Raw genomic sequence first — 12,644 nt, 5'->3', positions numbered from 1 at the left:
TTTCTTTAAATTTGAAAACATTATTTCATCTGGTGTATATCATTGGAGGACTTAAATCTAAACTGATAAAAAAAATTTAACTATAAAGAAATTTAGTTTTAAGCTGTAATCAACTAGGAAGAAGAAAAAATTATCAGAAATTGAAGAAAGCAAAAAGGTGAATGTCATATTTTTAATCACTATAACATTTTAACCACTGAACAATTACTATAGTCAGGTGACCCTTAGGCAATGAGAAAAATCTTGGCTTTGGGCTATTCCAAACAAGGTAACCCCCCTGGCTCTTTCTAATTCACATTTGGTAGTCATGGGGCATAATACTGACTTATCATTTACCTACTCCACAACTTTATTTACTATTTCCACCACAAAGAAATAAATATATTACAAAATTCACAAAGTTGGTTATAATTGACAAAGAACCAGAACCACAACCTGAGCTTTTGTTCAATCATTTTGTTGATGACAAATTACCAAAAAGGGCAGGAAGGCATAATGGATAAAGAGCTGGCCTTGAAACCAGGGACACCTGAATGTCAGTTCTACATCTGGTCCATACCGGCTACAGAACTCTGGGCAGGCACTAGGAATTCTCTAAAGAATTCGAGAAAAAGTGCTGACCTGAGCTGTTAGAAGGTTTCTCACTCAAGGGTTCTCTGTACCAATGAAATCACAGGTTCAGTCTCTATCCTCATTCTTAAGAAATTATTATGAGGCCATGCTACAGAGTGAGTAGAGAGCTAGCCACCGTAAGAGGAGGCCCAAGGTTCAAATCTTGCCTCTGACATATTCTGGCTGTGTAACTAGTAGTAAGTTTGGTGGCACAGTAGATAAGAGTGTTGGACTTGAGTCTGGAAGTTGTTGCTTAGACATTTACAGTCATATCTGACCCTGTGACACCTTTTAGAATTTTCTTGGCAAAGATAGTGGAGTGGTTTGCAGTGTCTTTCTCTAGCTCATTTTACAGATGAGGAAACTAAGGCAAACTGTGTTAAGTGACTTGCTCAGGGTCACATAACTATTAAGTGTCTGAAGGAGATTTGAACTCAGGAAAAGAAGTCTTCCTGATTACAGGCCCAGAACTCTATTCACTAAGCCATCTAGCTGTCCCTGATGTCAAGAAGGCCTAAGTTCAAATTCAGCCTGAGACCCTTAATAACTACAAGATCCTAGGCAACACACTTCCCCCTGTCTGCTTCAGTTTTGTCATCTGTAAAATGGGGTTAATAATAGCACCTATCTCCCAGGACTTTGAGGATAAAATGGCTTGATAAAATCTATCAAGCCAAAATACTATGCAAATGCTAGTTATTGTTATTATTACCCTTTCAATGCCTCCAAGAAACCCTTTAAGTCTCTAAGTTGCCAAGAAGGGCCAGAAGTTATTTACAGAAAGTTACCTCACATAGGAATTCCCTAAACCAAGGAAATTACAAGTCTGGCTCAGAAAACTAACAATTAAGATTAATTTAACATAAAAGGACAAAGGTTCCTGACAAAATCCTAACCTAAATGTCTCAAATTATAGTTAATTATTGAATTATCTACAAAGCCTCTGGCCAAATGTTTAAATCATAAAGCTTATGCCTCTGCTTTCTCTAACAGATTTAATGGCCAGCTCCTATTTGATCCACTGTGATAATACAATTTCATTCTTTGCTCTTTAAAAAAATAGTTTTTATGGGCAGCTAAGTGGTGCAGTAGATAGAGCACTGGCCCTGGATTCAGGAGGACCTGAGTTCAAATCTGGCCTCAGACACTTGACACTTACTAGCTGTATGACCCTGGGCAAGTCACTTAACCCCAAATGCCTCACAAAAAAAAAAATTTAGATTTTATAGTGAAATGGAAAACTACTGTGCTATAAGAAATGATGAGCTCAATAACTTTAGGAAAAACATGGAAAAACTTGCACGAAATAATGAAGAGCAAAATGAGCAGAACCAAAAGAATATTGTATATAGTAAAAACAATAGTGTTTTAAGAATAAGTTATTTTATCTATTATAAATAACCAAATTAACTATAAAGGCTGTATGAAGAAAGATCCTGAGAAAGAACTGGTAAACAGAATTATGTATAGAATAATTCATTCATTCATTCATTCTCTAATTTTTTTGTGTGTCTAATGGTAGCCATGGGGCGAGGAGAGTGGGGGAGTGGAGAGAAGGAAAAAAAAAAGATGTTTACATGATAATTTTTGTTGTATATTTGAAAAATAGCATGATTTGCTGTTTCATGTACAATCATCTTTTTTATTGTACTATGTAATGAAATGCTTGTTTTATTCCATAATTAAAAATATTTTTTTTGAAAAACCATATTTTTGTAATCAGTTTGATCTTTTAAAAAATTTTTCTCACAATTCCATATACTGCTACACTAAATCGAATTTAATTAATTACTAAATGTGTTCTTTCAGTATGCTGCTCAGACTCCATATTGCGTCACTGTGGGTGAGACAAGTGATGCTTTTTTCTCCTATCTGAAGACCAGCCCAAAGAAGTCATGAAAAGCTTCTCACCAAGAGGTTGGCCACCAAGTGATAATATTTTCAGAGATGGGAGCTTGTAAAAGACAGACATGTACTGTTTGTCTTTAGTGGGAGGCATACTCACACAAAGAAATCTCTCTAAATTAAAAAAAAAATCAAAGATAAAGATACTGATATGGGGGTTGGGACTGTTAAAGTTTAAAGTGGCCAATTAGCTATCAGGATAGACAGACCTAAGAAGTAAGGGAGATAAGCCCATTAGGACCACCCTCTCTCATCAAACTTTCCCAACCCCCAAAGGGAACTTTCCATAGTCAGGTGGTCAACCCATCCTTCCCCCCACCTTCCATCCTCGGTAAAGGCTATGGCCCCCTTTGGGGGAGAATCCTGTCTTTAAGCCACCTCCTCTCCCCTTGAGGAGATGTCTTTGACTTTTCTCTTAGTTACTTTCTCTAAGTGCCCAAATAAAAGACCATTTTATTGTAATTGGATTGTGTTTGAGAGGTGTAATTCTTAAAGACCTAAGGAACCCCACCACCTATTTCCCATGAGAATACTTTCTATTCTCAATCTATTTCTCACTTACTAAATTACATTAGTGGTAAGTAAGAAGCAAATACAGGTGCTAAGCCTAATTTTATTTGTACATCCCTTACTATTACACTTCGATTTAGAGGTACAGTCTCTATTTTTAGCGTATGAGATACATTAATACAAACACGTCAACTAAGCATTTGATATAGAAAAGATGAAAAAAATGTACTTACGTTGGTAACAGTCACTGCATTTTTGTCGTAGTATTTCTTTTTTTCATATTTATCCCTGATGAAAAATTCCACTGCTCTGAAAACAAGTAACTTAAGGAAAAAAATTAATTATGTGGCAACATCTATTTCCTTCTGACCCATTCTCTTGATCCACATTACCAATGCCTAGATGTTCATCCTTAATAGGACTTTCCCACTCCCAACTCTGTGCCTTTCTTCATATTCTTCCTACACTTGGAATATACTCTTCTCCCCATAGTACCCTACTCTTGCTCTTGCAATGATTTCCAGAAATTTTATTTCCTTTTGATTTTCCTAAGCAACAAAAATCCCTGAACCTAAAACCCATGAGAAATTTTCTTCTTTCATAACACAGAACAAAGAACACGAGAGCATATAAATCATATTTTGCTTTTTATTTTGGTTCTCAATGTAATGTCATTCAGTGTGTCAAACAGGTATCCCTGTGTATTAATATAGTCATGCTTGCTAGGTTGGGAAATGAGAAAAGAAAACAGTAAAGAGTTAAGTCAGTGTTGCTTTCTTTCACTTGTGTTTGTCATTATGGTCCGAAATAATTTTAAAAGAATACCCTGCTTAAGTGATCTGCCCCAGTTATTAATGTCTCACTCATACAGCAGCCTTGTGTTTATTTTGTATCTAATTATGTGCATATATGTTGCCTTTCGGGCAAAGATGAAAATTTCATCTTTGTCACTGTAACCCTAGTACCTAGTAGCATTATGCCTGACATATAGGAGATGCTTCATGCTTGTTCATTTGGCATTACAAAATCTATTTTCAAATTTCAGTTCTACTACTTAGTACCTGTATGACCTTGAACAAATGTGATCCTCTTAAATTCTGGGTCTCAGTTCCTTGATCTGTGAAAAGATGGGTTAGATAACCTCTGAGATCTCTTCCAGCTCTAAAATCTATAATCCTCTAAATTATTTCAGAAAGTTCCCCTATCCAAAAACATCTATCCCACTAAACTGTATCATCAGTACATGAAACTCCACCATACAAGCTTCATTTCCTTGAGTTAAGGCACTGAACCTTGCTAAAATTCAAATGTTCTCTGGGATAGTAATACATCAAACCAGTTGTCAGTTATTCATATTTGATGAATTTATCAGACGTTCTCCAACTGACAAGTAGTTTCAATAAAGAGCTGAGAACAGGCCCAGAGAACTAGATACTATCTAAGGATAACTAGAGTCCAGGTCTTTCTTAAGGCAAGACCTTAAAAATAGTGCACCTATTTGTTTGAAAAGACACAATCCTAGAAGAGTGCTTTCTAGTGGGAAAAAAATAAAAGAGAGTTGGGACACATTTGCAAGCTACAAAGACCCAGTGCACAACAGCAAACAAATCTTTTCCTTAAGTGCAGGTCTGGCTTTTCCTTATTGTGGGGTGTCTCCAGATATCATTCACCACCACCATTCCAAATGAAATCTTATTTTTTCTTGCAATCTCATAAATGGATGAGTTTATCCACTTTCCTAAACTAAAGACTTCTTGGATGAGCTACCATTATGACTGGATTCTCTTCTCTTTATTATTATAGTCTAATGTATCTGTCCTGAAGTCCTTCTCTCTCTTCTCCTATCTCCCCAGGTGCTAATTTTCATCAGTGCCTATTAAAACCTTCATATAGGGAGCAGCTAGGTGGTGCAGTGGATAAAGCACTGGCCCTGGATTCAGGAGGACCTGAGTTCAAATCCAACCTCAAACACTTGACACTTACTAGCTGTGTGATCCTGGGCAAATCACTTAACCCTCATTGTCCAACCAAAAAGAAAAAAACAAAACAAAAAACCAAACTCCTTCATATAGCATGCTGTGGACCAACAAACTGACTGACAAAATCTCAATGAACACTCCTTATAAGACAGAAAACACAACTATTTAATCAATGGAGAAACATTTAGCACAGTGCCAATCCTATAGATTAAATGTTTAACTACTATTTGATAATAGTAAAAACAACAAAAACTAGAAGGTAATGCTATACCGATATCTTTAAGGAATAGAATTCAGGTAATTAACCCATTGAGCATGAGCGGTGATAACCTTTGAGGTACAAACACTCAAGCATACTTTAAAAATCATTTACCTAGACAGTTAATGAACATTTTTCCACATACTGGGCAATTTCTGTGTGATACATTTATAAAAATATCTTTTAACTACTCCTTTCCTCCAAAGATTGCCACCATATGAAGCATTCCATATGATCTTGGGGTTTTGTTAGTTTAGGGATGGATGTTAAATAACAAACTCACCAATTCACTACTGTTATAAGAAAAATTGCAGTAGTCAAGAAGTATATAGATGAGTAGTCTTTCAAATCTACTCTCTTATGAAGCACAGTTTGTAATAGAGAATTCATATTTCTTTTTCTTCACAATTCAAAAACATCAATTTACACAGTATTACACATACGGTTGCTTTCACTCCCTACCCAAAAGAACATTATATCTAATATTAAGAATACTAAACAGGGCAGCTAGGTGGCGCAGTGGATAGAGCACCGGCCCTGGATTCAGAAGGACCCGAGTTCAAATCCGGCCTCAGACACTTAACACTTACTAGCTGTGTGACCCTGGGCAAGTCACTTAACCCCAACTGCCTCACCAAAAATAAATAAATAAACAAATAAACAAACCCCCCCAAAAACCCCTAAACTTTGAAATAAGAAATACTTCACTTATTAAAAAACTAAAAATTCAAAGGACATTTTTATATTAAGAAATTGGAGGAAAGGACAAAGACTAATTTTTTATCTTCTGAGAAGAGAAATTAATGACAAATTTAAATATTTAGGGGCATTATCTGATTTATACTATGTGTTAAAATATGATAACAAAATCCACTGTTTCTCTTATGAAATATTTATAACTATAATGAAACCCTGGTTAACTTCACTATTATTAGAAAAAGAGCCAAGTCTCTATTACTCATAGAATCCAAAATAGTAAAGAAAAAAAGGTTTTTGTGTATTCTGTGTATCTTCTTTGAGGAGATGTTGGGATACTTTTTTTAAAAATTTAACTACAAGTTAGGATTGCCAGATTATAGGAATTCTGTTCTCAATCTTTCTCTTTCTTTTACTATCTTTCAATAAACCCTTAAAAACCTGAACTTGTTTATCAGTGATTTTAGTCCAAAACTGGGGAGACAGATTAGAACCTACATTTAGAAATTTAAATTACACAAATTTGAATTGGGAACTGCCTAAAAAATTCAACAAAAAGCAAAAGACGTGTATGTGTACACACAAATATACAAACATGCATATATATAAAAATCTAATATTAATTAATTAATTAATATTAATACCCTATTTTGACTGTTTATATTCATTCTATTTAATCTTCTGTATTTTCTGTGTTTTCCCCTATTGTTTGTGGCTCTAAACACCTTAAGAACACAGCAAGAAATAGGCTTATACAAATTTCTTTAAACCATATCTTTCATATCATCAAATGTCTACTTAGTGAATACTAATACTAAAATTAAGAAAAAAATCAGAAAATATTTTATCTTTCCTGCCCATTATCCAGACACCAAATTTCATGAGAACTTAAAGCTCTACTGATATAAATCAAAATAACACAACAAAAAACTTGAGAAAAGTGACACTGTAACTCATCAGGAAATGATAATAAAGACTACATTTTCCACTAATATTTAAACTTTCAGGTTATATAACTTGAAGTTTTTTTAAAAAATAACCTCACAATAAAAGTAAAAAACATTCAGTAGAGCAACCTTTTTTCTCCCTCTCTTTCTCATATCTCCCTCGCCCTAAAAGGCCTATAAAATAATACTCTGAAGGTTCAGAAATTTTGACAATGCATGTATTATATTTTAACACACACACATATTAACATTTCTGCTTTCACTACAGATACTTACCACTTTTGAAGACAATTAAATTACCATCTACTCCCATAGAACACAATATTCCATTTTCTAGGCACATACTACTGACAGTAGAACAACTTTGAAAAGCTCAAATAACCTCAAAGGAGAAGAACTGTTGATTAGCTCTGCTGCACAATAGATCTCATGAAAATGAAGTAATTAAAGTTTATAGATAAGACCAAAAATCCTAATAATGAAAAGCTTAATGTAAAGCTTTATCATTTGTCATGCACTGGTACATGCAGCCTATAATTAACCACATCCCACATGAGAAATTACACTTTCACAGTAGCTTTTGCATGACTTTTGAAAATTGTAAAGCTTTTTAAAAGTGACAAATCTTGTTAAGTTTGTAGGGAGGTCCCATATTATGCTAGTTTAAATGCTGCAGTTTAACTCCATTTGCCTCTATTTGCCTATAGGGATATGGCAATTTTATGAATATCAAGCTTTGGAACAAGAGGACTGATAAATTTGAAATATAAGAGGTACCATACTAATGAAATATAAACTTCACCTCTTGGTACTTTATGTACAAGTGAAGGAAGCACTAGGATGAATCAATGTTGCTATGTCAACCAGGTAAATTCCAAAAAAATTTAGAGAAGTACATTAAATGTTAGGGTGTTCCATTATAATTTGAGGTCAGTCTTAAGGTCAAAGCAACAGCAACCATCTTTCATACTATTCAACTAGCCACAGCGAGTTATGTAAAATAATTTTCTATTTTTCAGTTGTTGCAAATAACAATAACTAGGAACATTTTGTGAAAAAAGAATCCTTTTTTTCAGAATGATTGAAAGCATTTTTTAAAATAATGCTCAGTACTCTCCTCACATAGCTAGGAACATCATCTTAGAGTGATTTTGAAGAACTTACCATTTAGAAAAAGGAAAACACAACCTAATACTACTTTGTACACACCTGGTACCTCATAAATATTTGTTCAATTGAATTGAAATTAATGGAAAATAAACAAGTTTCATGAAATGACAATCAAGTATACTGGAACTCGGAAGAAACATGACATGACTTAAGGGAAAACTGCAATGAAGAACACAAGGTGAATGCCAAACAACATAACTAGAAGTCTTCTCCCAGACCTTACAGTTGAGTCAAATTCAAATAGAAATGGTTCCCCCTGACTTAGAAAACTACACATTAACATTATATATGTTGTTCTGCATGCGTATTTACTTTGTTGAACATTTCGCAATTAATTTTAGTCTTCTTTGGGCCTCTCTCTTTTTTTGCAGTGGCCTGGGCTTTGAGTTTGGTCCCTCTGTATTATATTCCAGTAACCAAACAAATAGTACTATTTACTTCCTAAAACACATGCATATAGACACATGTACATAAACATACACACAAGTATATGTAAATGTATGCAGATATACAATTATTTTAAAAGAAATCAAGGTTTAGAATGACGTTAACACAGAAATTTTGCAAAGTATCAATTTAAATAGTATATCCAATTGTGCAATGTCTTATGGGCCACTAAGTTATATTAATAAGTTATGCTTCCTCATACCTATATAACATGAATGCTTTCTTTGAAAAATAGCTAAGAGGTGCCAAATAAGTTTAGCACCAAAAAACATTACACACAAAAAAGAAAGCCGACTATATTTTAAAAGACAGAAAATAACCAAGAAAATTGGAGTCAGATGTTTATTGTCTGAGGTCGTTATGAAAACTGACTCCTGTTGGTTAAACATCTGATCTCTCCAAACACAGAGAAGGGCTTAGAATATAAATTGACTTGGAAAATATTACAGAAGATGGTGGAAAGTTGTGAAGTTTATGATTTCGTAATAAGCAAAAAGAAATGGATGAGAAAAAAGCTTACACAGGTTGCTGGAGAGGGCACAGTGAACTGAGTAGAGGGCCCAGAATCAGGAAGATACAAGTTCAAATAAGGCCTTAGGCACTTACTAGCTGTGTGACCATGGGCAAGTCATCTAACCTGTTTGCCTCTTCATCTATAAAATGGGGATGATAAAAAGTACCTACTATCCAGAGTTGGTATGAGGACCAAATGTTATAAGAACCACCATACCCAACACAGTTTCCAATGTTGTTGTTACTGCTATCATCATTATATGAAGGTCATCTCAAGAGCATGTTAGAATAAGACTGGAAGGATAATAGACAAAAATTGGAAGTGTTCTATAAAGATTTCTAAAATGAAATATACTTCAGATACCCTGAATGAGTTAAATAGAAATGTCATTAAAAGAAACCAAGATGGGAAGAACAGCTAGACCAGACAGTATATACAGAATCGGACCTACATGGAAGAGATCATTTTAAGTGCTGAAGAAATTATTCTAAAGGTTTATCAGAAAACAAAAAATACAAAACATTTTAAAACAAAATTTCAGATTTAATTAACCCCTCCCCCAAATGAAAAAGGCAATCAAGACAATAATAATCTGAGGACCCTACTTTCCATCTCATAAGGACCTTATTTTTGCTATAAGAAAACATATACAATGATTGAGGGCATCCTTGACAAAATATCAAAAGACAACATGCAGACTTTGTCAAGTGATATTCTACAAAAGGTACCTCCCTCCTTATAGTCACAGAATTAACTAAAAGAAGTAAAGAATTTAAGATCCTATTGTGCTTTTTGTTTGTTGACAATAAAAAGAATTTGATTTGGTAGAACAAAATGCCAAAGACTCTCCTAGAAGAAGGTGTTTTCCAATCATACAGCAAAATCACATGAGATTCTGAAAAGATGACTCTAGTACCGATTTTTTTTGGGGGGGTGGCAATTGGGGTTAAGTGACTTGCCCAGGGTCACACAGCTAGTAAGTGTTAAGTGTCTGAGGCTGGATTTGAACTCAGGTCCTCCTGACTCCAGGGCCGGTGCTCTATCCACTGCGCCAACTAGCTGCCCCTAGTACTGATAATTAATATTGATAAAGCCCAAAACAAGGGAAGACGTGTTCACTAAAGGTATCTTAGAGTGTAATAGATTACTAAGTAAAATTCCATATAGCTCTTCCAAATGTTCTTGCTTGTGTATAACCTTGTACCAACTGTAGCAAGAGCAAGAATATTCAGAGCTTAAGTGAAATCCATAGGCAATCAGGAGTTCAGCCTAATTATGCACAAATAAAAGAATCAAATAGATGAAGAAAACCAAAGACTGATAAACATTTGGACCCACAGAGTTGGTATATCATAAATTCTTTGGATACATAATAAAAGGAAGCAGGCAGGCTGGATGGCTGTGGATGGACTAGGCAGTAATTTCAATGATCCCTTCCCCTAAGCCTTCCCCTAAAATAAGAGCCTATCTTTTAAAATAACATTCTTTCAGGGATGCTGTATAGCTATACATCTTATGACTACTCCACAGTGTGTAGAAAATTAAAATTTGAGAGCCACCCTAAGGTGGCTGCAATGCAGAATAAGCAACGTAAACAATGTTGCAAAAGAGGTAGTTCATGGACACTTCACATAAATGCTCTATATGTATCTATGAAATGTCAAGGGATTTAGACAAAGTCTCCCGTTATGCTAGGGGAGCCCCCTTTGGAAGACTTAAAACACATAGATGAAGGCCACCTCACTGCTTCATTTCCCACAAGGCTGACCTCTTCTAGACTGCTCCACCATATCCCAACATCTCCATCCTAAAAAATCACTTCAAGTTCTGGAATTTACACCTTGGAAGGCCTCTGCCTCTGGGGACCCTCTCTAACAAGATGGATCCTCTGAAAATCTCCATTTAAGGAGGGCAACCAGGTCAGCCATCTCTTCATTTTCCACCAGGCTACACCCCTCCTGGGACAAAATAAACACTTAATAAATGCTTGTTGACTAACTAAGGCCACACAATATGGGCAGGCATATGGGTTTTGATCATCATAGTGAGTACAAAACTGATGAGATCACAGACAAAGCAAAGGGGATATTGCAAATGGTTTCCCATATGAATAAATAGCATTTTGTGAGGATCAGATCTGTGATTCTAATGGTATAGGGAGCATCCCATGAAGGATTTTTCTCTACCAATGCAAGATGTCACCCATTCTGCAACTTACAATGAGTTGCCATCAAGAAGTTAAGTGGGGGCGGCTAGGTGGCACAGTGGATAAAGCACTGGCCCTGGATTCAGGAGTACCTGAGTTCAAATCCGGCCTCAGACACTTGACAGTTACTAGCTATGTGACCCTGGGCAAGTCACTTAACCCCCACTGCCCCGCAAAAAAAAAAAAAAAAAGTTAAGTGGCTTACAGCCAGTATATATTCAAAGTATAACTTGAACCCAAAGAGTAATATGTGTTAGAAAATTTTTCTGCAAAAAAACTTGTAACAACTAACTATAGTGTTTTGTTTTATAGAGCTTTTTATGACATATAAGATGACTTAGGTCAATGATTAAGTCAATTTCCCTATGATCTATTGTAATGATTGGAATGACGCCACCTGCTGGAGACTTACTGTAGAAGAGTTCCGCCCATGAAGCGAAGGTCTTTGAGGGCAAGACCAGGAGTCTTTTCTTTGGCGTCAGGAAGTGATGCGGGCTAGTGGGAGGAGGAAGGAAGAGACTGGCGCTCAGTCTCGCGCTCTTTCCTCTGGACTCTGGAGGAGAGCAGAGATAGAAATGTGCTCTCCCTTTAATAGATAAGGATCTAGGCCTTTCTCTCTCTCTTTACCAAATTCTTATTCTCCTTAATAAACGCTTAAAAGTCTAACTCTTGCTAAAGCTTATAATTTATTGGCGATCACTCATTAGATATTTTAGACAGACTAGCTAGAATTTGAGCCCTTAACACTATGAAGGACTTTATCAATGGCTATACACAGTAGCAAGATAGGCTATGATTTTCTGAATATGGGCAAAGGTTTATTTGATGACCAGCTGGAAGTAAGGAGATAGATTACTTATTACTTCTAGGTACAAGATATTATAAAGCAAAATACTAGGATCAAGCAGTTTCCCCAAGGGATTCAAGAAAACCTTGTCTTAATATCAACCAAAGTTACTAGGGAGAGAAGGAAAAGAGAACTGGTGTGCTCTCAAGTGGAAAGAAATCAGAGACTGTCTTGTCCTAAAGTGAACAACTAGAAGACACATGAAACTATTTCCAACAGAAAATAACTGAAATATCACCAGTATACAGAATAATAAATTGTTTCAAGAAGTGAAAAACAAATCCAAGAAAAATTAAGTGAGATACTTTCAATTCTATTCAAACATATTTATATTTTGACTTAACTTTTTTCCAAATATGAAAATAAAAACAAATTGTCCTAATTTTCCTAAAAGTGAAAATAAATACTTACATTGTTTTTATTTTTTTAATGCCTGGAGACAGACATAGCTATTACATGTATACTTAACAAAATTCGTTTTGAAGTACTTTAGACTTCTAGAAACCTTAACTATCATTGTTTTAGGGTATTATATACATTCACTGGCTTATA

General features: G+C 35.2%; 1 protein-coding gene across 2 annotated transcripts in view; it reads right to left on the bottom strand.

The window, feature by feature from the left end:
* SMAP1 (small ArfGAP 1) overlaps positions 1 to 12,644 on the bottom strand; it is a 221,375-nt gene that overhangs the window by 97,416 nt on the left and 111,315 nt on the right. For both annotated transcript variants that reach the window (XM_044001349.1, XM_044001350.1), the window contains exon 4: positions 3,261 to 3,336. In XM_044001349.1, coding sequence (XP_043857284.1) covers positions 3,261 to 3,336 — 76 coding nt within the window. The remainder of the gene's footprint in view (positions 1 to 3,260; positions 3,337 to 12,644) is intronic.

The sequence above is a fragment of the Dromiciops gliroides genome, chromosome 4 (genome assembly GCF_019393635.1).
Source record: "Dromiciops gliroides isolate mDroGli1 chromosome 4, mDroGli1.pri, whole genome shotgun sequence".
Taxonomy (NCBI): Eukaryota; Metazoa; Chordata; class Mammalia; order Microbiotheria; family Microbiotheriidae; genus Dromiciops; species Dromiciops gliroides.
The sequence above is the reverse complement of the archived record's forward strand: the minus strand, read 5'-3'. Positions and strand labels throughout refer to the sequence as shown.